The sequence below is a fragment of the Lepeophtheirus salmonis genome, chromosome 6 (assembly GCF_016086655.4).
Source record: "Lepeophtheirus salmonis chromosome 6, UVic_Lsal_1.4, whole genome shotgun sequence".
Taxonomy (NCBI): Eukaryota; Metazoa; Arthropoda; class Copepoda; order Siphonostomatoida; family Caligidae; genus Lepeophtheirus; species Lepeophtheirus salmonis.
In genome coordinates this window covers 13,268,860-13,285,455 of record NC_052136.2, presented here as the reverse complement: position 1 = coordinate 13,285,455, position 16,596 = coordinate 13,268,860, and the positions used below count along the sequence as shown (strand labels likewise).

The 16,596-nt window shown below is 30.1% G+C and overlaps 1 protein-coding gene across 3 annotated transcripts in view; it reads right to left on the bottom strand.

Annotated features, from left to right (window-relative positions):
- Positions 1-11,641: 11,641 nt before the first annotated feature.
- LOC121119514 (CD9 antigen) overlaps positions 11,642-16,596 on the bottom strand; it is a 64,321-nt gene continuing 59,366 nt past the window's right edge. For all 3 annotated transcript variants that reach the window (XM_071889599.1, XM_040714197.2, XM_040714196.2), the window contains exons 4-5: positions 16,126-16,365; positions 11,642-14,175 (exon numbers count right to left, since the gene is read on the bottom strand). In XM_071889599.1, coding sequence (XP_071745700.1) covers positions 14,023-14,175; positions 16,126-16,365 — 393 coding nt within the window. In that variant the 3' untranslated portion in view covers positions 11,642-14,022. The remainder of the gene's footprint in view (positions 14,176-16,125; positions 16,366-16,596) is intronic.

Below are 16,596 nucleotides of genomic sequence, written 5' to 3'. Positions count from 1 at the left end.
CTCTGTATTATTTAATATAAAACCTAGGTATGCTATTCACATAGAGGGCGCTATGAATATGTATTTATTTGAAAATTAAGGAGGAATATCCATTTTAACAAGGTTAATTTAAATACAAGGTTATACTATAACGATTTTCCAACTGATGTTTGACTCCCACCACGCTTTTTAATAGATACGTCAAAGAGTATAACTGAGAGTTGAATGTTACTATGACATCAAAATCCTTCTGTCTTGCCCAATAGTCTATACAGTAAATCAAATCAAAAATTCTAGCAATCCCGATTACATGATGATCTAACCTTGTATTTCTTATGGTTTTTACCGCATTAACTTATTTATGTTGCTCGCCCAAGCTACAGATTGTTACACAACACAGCGGATAGTATATTTTTTTTAGCTTTGCTTACGCCCTATTAAGGATGTTAAAATATCAAAATTAAAGATACGTATTAAATAGAAATTAACAATCATATAAAGTGAGGAGGGGGGGGGATTAAAAAGTTCTATATTGTATTGATTCAAAGTTGGATGCATAACCTTCAAAAGTTAATAATAACTTGTTCAATTAACACATTAACACCTATCTTGATCATATAAACATGACATTTCTCTTTACACTTAAATCAATGTCATATTAAATTAATCTTCTTAATTTGAAAGTATGAAAAACAATAAAAAATTTATTCTTGAAAGAATATCTTTGGGTTAGTATGCCATATCTATGTATGGGATCATCTTTTTTTAATGAATTTTCTCCTAAACTAATAATTCAATTTTAATAAAAAATAGTTGCAAAATGAAATCAGATTCCGAAATTCCTCCAGGATCCTGGACAAACGCTCCAATTGCAGGAAGATCTGTTGGAGTGTCGCTCAACTGCGTTCCATACAAAAAAAGTCAATGGAGTTGAGGTCTGGTAATCTTGGAGGACAAACAGTGGGCCCAACAAAGTGAAAAATAAAATAAATCTCACCTCATCTTGTGATCAAAATCCTTTACTGATAATTCATAATCATTAATCACCTTCAGACTTTTCCATTTCCTATCCAATTCTTCTGACAAAGGACCTGTCCAGATTTAAGAAGTTTGCAGTTTCAATACTGTCTGGTCCGGTATGGATTGCAACAAGGAGACTTTGCCTTTACCGCGATTGTAGAATATATATTTTTGGATTGATGTAATAGATTTGAATCATGGGATAATTTTGGTGTCCAGAATTTTAAGGTAAACATCAGCCTTCAGCCTTTATCCTAAAGGGAATTAATCACACAGGTTTCATGGCCTTCCCGTTTGATGCAACCAGGCCTAACATCATCACTGAATGAGGGTGTTCGGTGGCGGAAAAATATCGGTGCTCCTCTGCTACATCCCCAATTATCACTACTTGTTCATTCTCCTTGTTCTATTCTGTCAACAGAGGCCGTAGAACATGCTGCAAAGATTTTCTTACAGCCTTTTTTTTAGAGCCCTGTACACTGCAAATGGGGCCTTGTTCATCTTCCTATCTATGTCAGTAATTGAGGAATTTGGTTTTTCTTGAACACCGACTATAGGCAGTTGACACAGAGGGTTTCCTACCTACTCCGGGAGAGTGTCTGAGGTCATCACCGACCTTCAACCGCATGGATACATTATAAATTGTCTTCCTCAAGGCCCCAGTCTGCTATCAGATGACCTTCTAGGACAATCCCGCATGGGAAGCGCTGCAATCTCAATCCTCTTCTCTTGCTTTGTTCCCATTGGAGGACTATAACAATGTTTTTCTTATCCATCGGCAGCTAATTATGTGTACGACAATATAGTTTATATAAAAATTGTAAAAAATGACTCTTAACCTCTCAAAATTTGCATGATAGAGATAATATATATGATAAATAATAACAGTTGGCCCGGTATATTCAGATCTGCCTTGTTGGATTATATGAACACCGCCTTCTTTTTTTTAGGAAAAGAACCGTTCATTTACCGGAAAAAATATTCTCATTCTTAATTTTCTTATTTGCAAAATCTTTAAAAACAACTTCTTGGTTTTTATGAGTAAAGTACTAGTGGGTATAGTGAGTTTTTTTAAATCAAACTTAAATTTCAAATTTCTTAGTGAATCATAAAAAGTATATGATTGTTTTTTACAACAAATTAAAATACAAAGAGATTTTATATCAGGCTCTAATTTAGTCAAGTTAATTCTCAAGTCCTCGTTTAGTAATATTCAGTTGATTTCTTTTTTTTCAATAGCAAATCATTGACAACACTAAAGACACATTCACCTAAATATGAAGATGGAAAGGGTAACAACAATTTTCTTGCAAAGTTGGTTGAATGTGATTATTTGGTTTCTGTCTCATCACAAAACCATGTAATTTCTCCTCTTATATTAAATAAAGTTTTAACTGACTAGTCATTCTGCACTTCCGAGAGTTCTTCTTGGTACTGCATCCAAACATCAGATATATTCACTAGCATAGGCCGCATCACCCATGTTGGAAATTCAATTTGTTTTAAATCAGAAAATCGTCAGAGGCAATTATTTTCAAATGATCCACAATGACAAGTACAGCATTATCAGTCACCTCACATTTTTTTAGCCAATGAAACTGGTCAAAAAGTTTGTGAGAAATGATTTCTTGACATACTTCAATAAATGTAACAAAACCAAATATATTTGGCCTTGCATCCACATGAGTTCTATTTGATCCTTGAAATTGTTTATTCAACATATTCAATTTCTCGAAAATATCTGTCAAATAACTCACAAATGCTTTACCGTCAACGGTTAGCAGGTGGTTCATTTCAGGCTTGCCACTTAAAAAGACACTAAGAATATCATATAAAACCATGAATCTTTTCAAACAATTCCCCTTTGAAAGCCCCCTTACATCAGTGTGAAGTAAAAATCTCACAAAGTCTACATTTTCATTTTCACAAAATTACTTGAATAGACACTCACATTTTGCATTAGCTTTGATATCATTAATACATTTTATACTGAGCATAGTACCTCATATATTTTTGGCCTCTAAGTTCTCTCTATGAATAACACAGTGCACAAGAATCATTTCTGGATTCTCATCTTTCACCAGTTTAAGGCAGCCTTTTTGCTTGCCCATCATAACAGGAGCACCATCTGCCTTACAAGATATTATGTTTTTTTAGGTGTATTATTGACGTGTAAGTAATTAGTTAGTTTACCATATATATCAGCAGAAGTGGTGGTTTCTAATTATTCGTAGAATGGCATTTCTTCTATAGAAATCTATTAACCCAATAACTGCACCGAAATTTATTGAAGCCATTGGAACTTTTTTCTGATAAACATGATAATCAAAACTAAAATTCCCATGATCGTTTTTGTCTGTTTATTTATTTATGTGGTTTAGTATTGTGATCTCAAGAAATACGTCCTGCGCATTCCCCACCAAAACATTGGTATGTCCCAACTGGTGGGGCGTGCGCCCCATGTTGGGAACCACTGATCTAAAATCACATCAATTTTTTTAAAGATTTTATAGGAAGTACTTCCTTGATTTAAAAAAAAAATATGAGTTGAACCAAAAGCCTCCGAGATTTAATTTATTGTATGATACCGGTTTTTCAATATTTTATCCAACTCTTAACATGTATTATAAATGTATATGAATCAAATACCGATACTATACGGTTCTTGCTGTATACTATACTTATAGATGAGTATTTTGCTATGAAAAAACTACCTTTAAAAATTAGAAAAGGAAAAAAGATTGTCGTGTGTGCTCTTTATTCTTTTTTGTTCATTATTTAATCAGTCGTCGTGGTGTTAACTTGTCCCTTTGATGTTTGCATTATCTACTTTCTTTGGGATGAATAGTTTTTCCCCCTTATTCTGTATAGGTATATGACATACATCAGGTAACATAATATACATAGAATGAAAGCTCTATACGCGCTCGATGCTACAGGAAAGCCCCTACAAAAGTACATTAATAGTACTCAATATTATTTTCTTAGATCTAAAATAAGAATATGATATACACCAGGGAGCACTATATACAGTGCCCCTGTAAACACACTAGATACTACATGCAAAATGCATTCCATATCTTGAATAAAAAATGACTCTTTTGAAATATGCAAAGACATATTCATATGTACAGACAAACTTTGCTTTCTTTTGAAAAGAGATTAAAATATTTTATTGTATTAAAAAAATTGTATTACAACAAATAAACAGAGCATTACTCCACTCTAAAAGTCCTGCGAGATCTTCAGCTTTGGCTCATTTCCTAATTTTGTGAGTGCGCTCTTGCTACAGCTCGAGAGCTTCCCTGAGCAACTGAATTTTTCTATGAAAATCCTTTTTTTTTTTTTTAAATGAATTTAAAAAAATTAAATTCAGAAGCTCTCTATTCCGCTCCTTCCCTGAACATTAAAGAACTCTTCTAATATCCAAAATACACACGGCCTCAAGTTGTACAGGAGAGGTACTGGGCCAAAATACAGTTTTAAATTTACCCTCGTCACGATTCTAGGCACCAAGGAACCCTTCTAATATTTTATATTTAAAATACATCCCAGCCCACAGGTTGTGCAGAATGAACTGCTGTAACTTTGGGGCGGGGGGTTACAAAACATTGTAAGGGTTATTTTATGCTCAGGAAAGCGGCAGTGGAATAGTTTAACCTCCCTCAGGCGCCAGCAGCCTACAACCCGTGGATGGGGGTGTATTCTAGCATTGGCAGTGCAGTTTTTTTGGTTTTTTTTCTAGCTGAAATCAATGGAGGTTAACTTCCAGTCGTAATTTACTATATACAAAAAGAGGTTCACATCCATATAATCATTATGTTGTTCAAGAGTCTATCAGAGAACATTTATTAATTGGTTCATATATATAAATAACAGTCAAATTCATCGTGATGCATACGTGACAAATGTTTTACTATGGAAAAAAAAAAAATGTACCGTGGCAATAACATGGGTATTAGAGATGTGGGAATTCCTGTCCTTTTGCTGCAATTGAACACTCTCACCTTGAAAAATGATCAAAAAAAAATATAAGTAGTCCTTTGAGCGAAAATAAGTCCTAAATGAGAAATATTTTTACTTTGGGATTTTTTTCTTTTTTTGTTAATTAGGTTTAATCTTTTTTTATTGGATTTTTCAGGATTTCAACCCCAATGACTCATTTTACAAATTTAAAAACAAAACAAAATATGGTATTATATTTATGAATTATATAATTTCATATCATACTCGTACTTAATGTGTTTACAAAAGGATAACTATACTATCATATCTTAATATTTAATAGGTTTTGATGCAAGTAATGATTTGTAAAATTTATAGTACTTTCACCCAAAATGAAAGTAAAATACTATCACAGACGCTCATTTCTTATTAAAAGAAGAGCAATTCGTCGGTGTTTTAAAGACTTGCGATGACTCGATTTTGACGATTTTTTTTTTTATGATTGAATTAGTTTTTGATTTATTATATCTACAATTCGTCAAAAATTACGTTGAAATTCGCTATAATAAAACAGTTATAACCAATTGTCGATTTGTGATAACTCGATTTGGAACAAAACAGCGACAAATAGAAGTAAAGGGATTTTTATTATGAGTGCTTGAACATTTTTAATATAAAAAACACAAAACAGATAAAGATATTGCCATATTTATCTTTTCAATAGAAATTTTAAGCATATACATTTATGTATGAAAATCGATTTCTCAAACATGAGCAACACGAGCACGTTTACAGAAGCCCAATCGCTGAACCAAATTTTCCAATACTTTTTCCAATAAATTGACCGATATTGCAGCAATTTTGTGTTCGATATTTTCTTTGAGCTCTTTAATGTTGCTGACTTATTGTTGTAGACCAATGACTTCACGTGACCCCAAATAATATAATCTAAAGGCTTCAAATTGCACAATCGAGACGGTTAATCAACTAAACAATTTCTCGAAATAACGTGCTCAACAAATTTACTTGACAATAAATCGATTGTATCGTTTGCTGTGGTACAAATACACAGTTTTGTTCAAACCAAATGTGTGCCAAGGCAGCACCTTGCATTTGGGCAAGAAAAAAAAGAACTTATCATTGTGCCATAGCGATTATATGAAAAACGAAAAAATATGGCCCAATCATCCCTTTAGGATGAAGTTCACACCAAACAGTACTTTTTTCGGGATGCACTGATGTTTCTTGAAGCACTTGTAGATTACTGCATGACCAATAACGCATGTCTTGCTTATTAACGAAGTCATCCAAGTGAGCGTCATCTCTAAATATAATTTTGCGATAAAAATCAGCATTGAACGCTTATTTTGATAATAAATTTGGATAATTAGCAATCGATGATTAAGTGTACTTCGTTTCAACATGAAATGTACATATGTTTATTCTATATTTCAAAGGAAGAAAATAAATATGGCGTGTTTTTTTAACTAACGAAAAAAAAAATTGAAATGTTCCGAATGAAATTTATTAAGATTGAGAAATCAAATTACATAATATGTGGAAATTCTAAAAATCTCAGACTCGAGCAAACAGAAAAATAGGTATACTGTCCTAACACAAACTCGACTTGGCACAGAGCTCAAAAACTCAACCTGAACTGAACTCAAAAAATTATGACCCTAATCCGACCCTAATATTTAGTTATTTAAGTTTTCGAGATGGTTTTTGTAAGAGCTGTATTCGAGTCAATCTTTTCTGAGTCCAAGTCAAATTTGAGTCATCATGTTCTGACTCCATTTTAATTCCAAGTTCAAACTCAAGTATGTAAAACTTAAAAAATGTTGGACTTTGTGTATATAAAAAAATACTATAATACAGGCGAGCATAAATTTACACAAAATTTTCGTTTAAAACAACTCTGAGACTAAACTCCAAATGCTTCCAATTCTATGCTCATGGTGTTTCGAGTCTCATTGTTGCAAGTAGGGATGTGTCGTTCGCAAATGTAACGGTTCTATGAGCCTGCTGTTTGAATTGAATGACGGGAGCCTACTCCCCACCAATCAGGAGCCGGCTCAAAGCGTATGCAGAGGAGGACGAGAAAGTAGAATGATTAGAGAAAAATAACTTATTGTTTCATTGCAAATGTAATAATTAATTTTTATCTAAACTACAAAAATAAGATTGTATAACGAGGTAATAATAAACTAGGCAACAGAGGAATCTATTTTTGATAGACAGTAAAAATTAAAATTAATGAAAAAAAGAGATTTTTATTATTTGTTTAAGCCCAGAAAATGAGCTTCAAAAACGCAAATAATGATGCAATTATGGACTTAAACTACTATACTTATACATTTTCCAACACTTTTAAGCTTGACATATCTATGTACGTAAATTTAAATATAATATAATATAATTTACGTAAAAGACATCCAAGACTGTAATGTTACTTAATAAAATTTACATATTATGTAGAACATTCATTTCAAAATGTTCATCTCCATTATATTATAAGCATTGAGGATATGATCATGAGAAACTCATTCAAGGATTAACATTTAGTAATAGTGTTGGATTCGAGTATTATTCTAACTCGAAAAAACGTTGGCATTACTCTAAAGCAGGAATGTAGATAAGTTAATTTAATGAGATTCAAAAATGGGTCCACAATTTGAGACCGCGGTCTCGATCGAAATATTTGTTCAAACTGTTTTACAAAAAATTGCTTAAGACCGAACAGAAATAAAATTGATCTCGAAGCGAGTCTCAGCACTAATAATTACGCAATTTTTCTTTTTTTATTGACTTTCTAAAATTTTAAGGGCAATGGTCCCTTTTTTTACGGGACCAATACCTAGGAATAATAATAGAATTGACTTTTTACCTATCTAGGTATTTGAGAAACTACTTTGTTCTTTTGTGATATATACTAACATAATATCATAAAAATATGACTAATGTGATTTAAAGGTGTGTTGGATTCGATTATTTATCAAACTCGAATTGACATAGATAGGACAATTTTGGGATAATAATAGCCACTCGCCAAGCATATTTTTTTTTGGAAAATTCGACTTTACTTGAAATCGAATTAGAATAAAAACATTCGAGTATTAATTAGTCGAATTTCTACATAGTATCACTCAAGCGACAGAAAAAAAACTCCATCAGTGCAGACGCTCCGGTCTTCTTAAAAGATCAATTGATGTATTAAAGAGGAGAAACAACTCTGTTAAATATGATGTAACAATTCATAAAAAATGGAGAATAATCAAACTCGAAAATTGGTATATTGTCTTAATATAAACACAACTTCATGCAGAGCTCAAATCCTAACAATTATGACTGAAATCCAACAATTATAATTAGAGGTGGAGACTTGGAATCGACTTGATCTCACAATCAAAGACTTCATAGCTAAGAGTCGAAGCTCGAATTGTACTTGAAAACTATTTATACTTAAATTAAGAAAAACCTTAACAGAATGGATCTTATCTTCTGAGCACAAATTTAACATATATCAATCGCTTGAATTAGACTCGATAAAAATATTGAAGGAATTGGACTTGTGAGAAAAAGACTTGAGACCTGCCTTTATAATTTTCAGCGCTAGCACCTATTTCTAACCTCTAATGATGAGTTATTCGAGTAACGATTAGTACATTTCTATTATAGTATCACCATAAATGGCAATTAAAAACTACATCTGACTATTTTTTCTTATTATGAGAGACACCATTTATATTTGAATTTGGCCTAGGTTTTTTTAGCTTCTAAATATCTAGACGTATTATGGGGGGAATGACATTGGCCTTATAAGTAAGGTAAGCAAGCACATTTTATGCAACTGCAGTTCCTTTTTCTTATTTTTTTTTACATGCGATACAATATTATCTATATTTCAGCTTTTAGAATGGGTAAATACACAATCTAAAAACTTTATTGTCTAGATTTTTAGATATAGATGCTCTACAACACATTTTGGAATGCATAAATTCGATTTTAGTATATAAATCTGGCACAAACTATCCTTTTATAGCTGCTACACTATAAACGCTTAAGCACAATGGAAAATTATAACTTCTTGAAAAAAATTCAAATATTAAATTTCTTGTAAATTAATTTCTAAAATCCATAGCTATTCCCAAAAAAATTATATTTTTTTGAAAGAAAATTTGAAAAATTAAATTTCAATTATTAAATTGGTTAAATTTTTTTTTAAAAGCACAAAGTCTTACAAAATAAATTTGTTCCTCAAAAAACAAAATCAATTTTTGTGATTTTTATCCAATTTTTTTCTTCCGAAGGTCAGCTGTGGATTTTGAAAAAATTAAAAAAAACATTAATATTTAAAAATTGATTTAAAACAAAAAAATTCTGGTCAGCTGTGAATTTTTTAAATTTTTCAAAAAATTGTATTTTTTGCTTATAGCTGTGAATTTTTGATATTTTTTTTTGCAAAAAATTTAATATTTGTTATAATACTTTTGAAATTTTTTGCAAATAATTTATATTTTCTTAAATAACTCTGGATTCTTGTAATTTTTTTCCAAAAAGTTTAATATTTGAAATTTCATTTTTTTAAATTTTAGTAATTTTTTTCAAAAAGCTCCAAAAACCAAGCCCCTATCCCTTGATGATGCTTTGAGTCGGCTCCTGATTTGTAGGGAGACGTCTCCCGTTGTTCTCTTCAATGAGTCGGCTCATAGAGCTGTTACGTTCGCAAACGATACATCAGTAATATATTCACAATGCATATCACCAAAATACAACAAGTAAAAATATTTTGAAATGTTCTATTACAATTTTAGCCTTTTTTCATCTTTTTTAATTGTTTAGTTCACTTTAATTGATCATTTTTTTCGAAAGAATATCTTCTGATCGCCCTTTCTTTTCTGTAGTCTTAATATGATTTATATGTAAAGTACTGTTTTATTCTTATGGTATAAATAGCCTGACATCACTTATGTACATATGTAGAGTGGTTTATATTATGTACAAAGATAATATACGTCATGTGTTCCTATTAAATCTTCCGTATAAATATTCCTCCACACCTTCTCCTTGTTTCTCTTAGTCGTTCCTAGAATCCTTGTTATTAATAGTTTTCATCTTATCAACTTCGTCAAGACACAAAACTTTCGTCGTTCAAATGCCACCACCTTTAGATACAAAGTTGTCACCAGGTCCATACAGTTTACAAATGATTAAACTATTGAGACGTGTAAAGTAACAACAAACATTGACAATAAATGCCAAATAATTTTTTATGCAATTTAAAAAAAAATCTAACCCCCCCTGCTACACCCAAAATTACTTTTTCACCCATGAATGAGTATTTTTTTACTATGTTTTCAAAGTAATAAGAAGCAACTCGCGAATGTCTTCCAAAAAATTATCATTAAAGCCTTTCTATGCTTAAAGAAATAGGTAGATATAACATTTTAAGGTCATATAAAAGGTCAAAGGTCATAAAAAGGTCAACTTCCTCTAAATTTTTATTTATGTATGTACTAGGGTGTCAAAATTTTTGAAAGACCTGTTAATTCGATCTTCTGTTGTATTTTAATCAAAAAATTATGTTTATAAAGTATTTCGTTGGCCTGCAATTTTTTTTCTCTTCAAAATGAAAAATAAAGATTCAAAGTTCAGTAACATGACTTTAAAATTGGAATTTCTGAATCCCCTTCCAAATAGAGAATGTTTTAAAAAAAAACCTTTTAAGACTGAAACTTTATAAATATAATTTTTTTATTAAAATACAACAGAAGATCGAACTGGTCACCCTAAAAATTAATTAAGGATGAACAATTTAAAATTTTATATTTTGTCATGCTCTTTTTTGAATTTGTTTATCGTTCATGAACAATTAGCACTTTTGAATTATAATAAACAACCACTTATATGAACTTCTCTCATTTTGAATTTCGTTTGTGAATTTGCTTTTGAAACAAAATACTACTTCTCAGATCATTATTATTTGCTTATGAGGATCGTTGCCAAATCAAAAGTATGGGTGCTCGCAGGGAGTTGGCTGGAGGGGCTGTAGTCCTCCGCCCCCCCCTCTTTTATACAATTTTTATACAAAAAAAAAAAAAAAATTATCATATAGCAAAGAATTTTGATTTTTTTCTTCAAAACTTTAATATTTTGTGAATATCTATGGATTTGTAATAAAAAAAATCGAATAAAATTTAATATTTGAAATTTAATTTTCAAAATTTTTCCTCCAAAAAATTTAATTTTGATTTTTTTTTTTTGTAAAAATGTTGAATTTTGGGAACAGATATGGATTTTTTTAAATTTTCTTCCAAAAAATTTATTATATGTATTTTTTTTTTTTAAATTGTTTCTGAATAGCTATAGCTTTTTGAAATATTTTTTGAAAAAAAAATTAAAAACCAAGTCTGTGTACGCCCTTGACCAGACTCATTGAAAATACAACCTGCGTTAACCTGCCCCACTCCTATCTTTATTAAAGTAAGAGTAATATATATTAAAAAGGGTGAAATCACATTATGTCGTAATTCTCAAAAACTTGAACTTGACCGAACCGGAATATGGGTATATTGCCCAAACATGAGCTGGACTTCATTTGACATTCAATTAAAAATTTGAAACTTTTTCAATCCAATACAACATCCAACTATACTTCGAAATAACTTATCCATTAAACCATCATCGAAGGACAAACTGTTGTAAATGTATTATATTTAATATTTATTTTCACTTGACGTAATACATAATGTAATATAATTTTGTGGTATTGATATATGTAATTATATAATTTATGTAGTTTTTGAGGAGTATAATATTATGACAAAAAATAAAATAAACCGATTCATTTTGGCTTTGGTAAAGCGTCAAATTTATGATTAACATATAGTAGATGTATTTCTTTTCACAAAATATAATTTGTATAATGACAGGGGTGTCCGCAGGATTATATTTTTTTAAGGGATGTGTTGGGGAAATTGTTTAAAAAAGAAAATCCAAAAGTTAAATTTTTTGTAAAATAATTTGAAAAAATAATACAAAAAAAAACAAAAACTAAATTACAGAAATTATATTTCTTGGAAAAAAATATCTAAAATTAAATTTCTAATATTAAATTTTTTAGAAAAAAATTTAAAATATTATTTTTGGGAAAAAATATTTCAAATATTATTTTTGGGAAAAAAATTTCAATATAAAAAAAAAAAATTTATAATATACAATTACTAGCAAGAGTTAAATTAAATTTCTAATAAAAAGAAATTTTGGGAAAAAATTCAAATATTAAATTTTTCGGAAAACAATTTCAAAAATCCATAGCTGTTCATATAAAATTATTTAAAAAAAAATAATTATTACATTTTTTGGAAAACAAATTCAAATATTTAATTTGCTAGTCAAATGGAAAGTTTTCTTAATTTAGGTGGGAGACTACAGCCTACCTACATGTAGGTAGATAAAAATTATAAACATTATTGCTTTTAATAAACCATAAACATCAACAGGTATTCATGAACACAAATAAGCAAAAAGGTTCCAAATAAAAAATAAGAAAAAACGACAAAACAAAACATTATATTAATTTGGCAAATTACATACATATAAACTTCATTATTAAATGCATCTTCCATTTGCCAAAACTCTTAGTTTGACTAGAAATTCTACAGGATTTGATCCTAATGTTTTCTTTTATAAAAATTAGATTAGAATGAAGAAAGAATGTAGGTAGGTAGTAATATGTAGATCATTAATTATTATTTGTATAAGGATTGCTCCAGTATTAAAAAAATATGATTCTCAATATCCCTTTATTCAAGTGTAAATAGAATTCTCCAAAGAAGTATTTCTTTAAAGAGAGAATTGTTAAATTCATGTAACCTTTTTAATGGTAAATAGAATATTTAAATGTTATATAAGGTAATACCCAAAATTCTATTTTTTTCCTCTCTTCCTTTTTTTGACCAACTTAAGGTTATTTTATTCAAAAATTACTATTAGTAGAATACCTTATAAAAAGTCCTTATCTTAATTTATTTCGCGACTTTTACTCTTAAAAAAAGAAATAGGTATAAAATTAGGTAGTACATAGTTGATTATAAATATTATTCCACCTTAACACGATTTAATTAAGGTTCAACCAGTCAACAACGTTCAGAACGCTGATCGCTGATATGGGGAAATGAAGCAACAAAATCCACAAGTTGTTTTTTTACGGAGTTGGACTGATTAAGTATAAGTAAACATTATAGTATTACATTTACTCTATCAAACCTAGCAATTGTCTTTGAAGTCCATATAAATGCTGTATATTTTATTCTCTAGAAAGGGATGAGAATTGAATAGAACGTACATTGAGTTTTAGAGAATAATTTTCTCCAGAGTGCATGTTTGGACTTCAAAAACAACTTATAGGTGAGATGAAGTAAATGTATGATATTAATTATACTTATTCAGTGAAACTCCATCTGACCAATTAAAGGGATATAAGATTTAAAAAATCGACAGTTGAGAACAATACAATTTTGTCTTAGTGAATGTACACTGGGGAAATGAATAACTTTTTTCATTGTTCATTTTTTTTATATAACCAGAATAAAAATTAATACAAAAAGTTATTTTAATTCCTTGAAACATTCATTACACGAAGGTTTGAATTATATTTTCATAAATATTTTAATAACTATTCTACTGAAGGAAAAATAGCCTTAAGTTGGTCAAAACAGAGAAGGGGGAAATGGAGCCCGCGCCCTATGAAAGGTAGAAATAATACAGGAATATTGATGATGAGAATTGTCCATCATCTCATCTACATACATAAATTACACCATACAATATAATACATTCAATGAAAAAATTTAGTTTGCTCTTCAACATTGTAGATTTAGCAGGAAGAGATGTGTGTATCCAAATATATAATTATGCAGGGTTGAAATCAGTCTTGAAATGGTATGTGGTATGGTTGCTATGTCTATTAATTACTCCCCAAATAAGGAGATGAAGCACCGTGGGGCTCAAAGAATACATATACAGTTATATATATTTTTGGATCTATGTATGAATGTTTGCTAAAATATAAAGCTTCTAGGCTTTAAAATCCTCTATTCGCTTCAACGCACAACATAGGCAAAGACTGAAAATCATTCCCACAACCTGAATGACGAGAACTCCTGCAACCATGGCCAAAAGGTAAATGACGTGCTCTTCCACAAAAGATACCATTTTGTTTGAGCATCCCTGGAATAATAAGGATGAAAATGTTAAATTAAGTACGGTGACTATATTTTGATTTCAAAAAAGAGGACATTGGATTTAATTAAAAAAATTTATTATTTAGTTTGACTTATATAACATAAGTTCCACAAAAACTGAAGATTTCATAAATTTATAAAGAAGTCCCCGGACGCTTCGGACCAGAATAAAAAGAGCACCGTTGATCACCCGTATATAAGTATATGGAGTGTGCAACTTGTGACTTGTATAAGCCAATTTTAGAAGTTACAATTTTGATACATATTATAACAAAAAAAAAATGACTCATGTAATTGACTAAATATGCCTATAATTGAATTATAAAATTATATTTATTTACAATTTCAAAATATGTATAAAAGTTGGAGTTGATACGTCTTAAAAGTTAACCTGGGCCTGTTCTAGAAGAGAAAGTGAATAATTGTATCATGCTCCACCCTTCATTGCAAGAAATAGCGGTCATTTCCCTTTTAAATTTATAAAATAAAGAGCATCTGAACGAAGAACAAAAAAATGGCCAACATTTAAGTTTCTTATTAAAAGGAACCAAAATTTATTTTCTTAAAAAAATCCATATTCAATGCCCATTTTTATAAAAAAAGGAAAGAAAAGGTTTATAAATGTGATCAAGGTAAATCCAACCCTGCTTATAACGCCATATTTAATTAATGCATCAATCATTTAAATTACAAACTATTAATTGATATTATCCTTTCATTTTGTTCTTTTAGAATTACGCATTTACTATTAAATACATCGAGAAATATAACTGTGGATATTTGAATTTTATAATGTGACACAGAATATGTACTTATCAATTAGTAATTGTCATCAGAAAATTGAATAATTATACTATATGTTATCGTCCATATAGTTATTACGTTATCTTCATCACAAGTAGGAGTTCAAATTGTTCCTTTAAAATTAAGCATCTCTTTTTCTTGGTTGCAACTTGTACATACCATCTATTTACACAAGTTACAATTAGAGATAGGACAAGTTGTGATCAGAAGTACCCGGCTACAGCCTAAGTAAACTTGTATTACCCGAAAAGATCTGAGGGACTTTTTGGATCTTAAAATGCGTTTAGTAATGCTCAATCATAGTTTAAAAAAGATGTGTTATCTATATTGAGCGTAGTATATATATTTATCTTGATTATTGTTTGCAGTGACATCTGCATAAGGAGTTGCATTGCGCACTTCGTTACCTTTATTGTATCACTCAACCTTTTCTTTCGAAAAGAAACAGAAAAATGCTTGGTCATTAGCGAATGTTTCCCAACTATAAAAGAATAATTACATTGTCGGTAACAAATGAATAGTAGCTAATTCTAATTCAACCAATCAACGTTCACAACATTCATTATGAGAAAAGAAGACTGGATTACCTCACCAATTTAAAGATTTTTACACTGTATTCGGTTGTCAGCTGTCGATGTTCCTTTTTCTTTACTTCTAATCAGTGTTCTAAATATTGATTGGTTGGATCAGAATTAGTTCTTATTAAGTAATGAACAATTATCAAATATTATTGAATAATAATTTTATAACTGAAAGAATTGACTAACTACCAACAGATTTTGAGATACAGTACAGATAAAAACGTGTCCAATTTTATTATAATAATAACTAATGATTTATTTTCTAATAGTTATGAAATTGAGTTATTCATTTTTTCGGAATCAGTAAAAATTTTACCGTAATCTGGATCTTACTTTATTAAGGTCCGAACTTCAGGTAAAATGTTCATAAAATTTTAGACAAAAATCCCTCTAATTTTGGTTTCTGGATCCGAAAGTTCGGGTACCCGAAATTTGCCCTGATGTTCACGTATAAAGATCTGAACCGACCCAGATCTGAGAAAATAAAGATCCGTCCTATCTTTAGTTTCAACCTATACACAAATAATTATCTATCCTTAAAAAGTGTATACCTCTGTAAAAACATCCTCCGCACGAAGAGCTTTGTAGTCTGCGCCAGTAATGGCTGTCAGACAATCGTTGGACTTGATATCCACGCAACATGATTGTGGTAGATTAAAGTTCCGACCAAGCTTATCCCTTGGATCTCCAAGACTGCGTGGTATCCCAATTTCGGGTGCATTGTTTTCTATGTAACCATTAAAGATGGAAATGGACCAGTCCGATGGTCCCTCTGCACCACAGCATTCCAACTAATTTGAAAGAAAGAAAGAAACGAAATATTAATAAGTTGCCTACAATATATATTATGTTACAGTTTGTTTCTATCTACCTATGTACACAGGGGAGGTTGAAAAGGATTCCCTGACAGACAGAGAAATACATAATAAGAATATATATTTTATCATGATATTACTACTACTAATATAAACGGGTTTCAAATTTCAATTAACCGTAACGGCACGAAATAAATGTAATGTAAT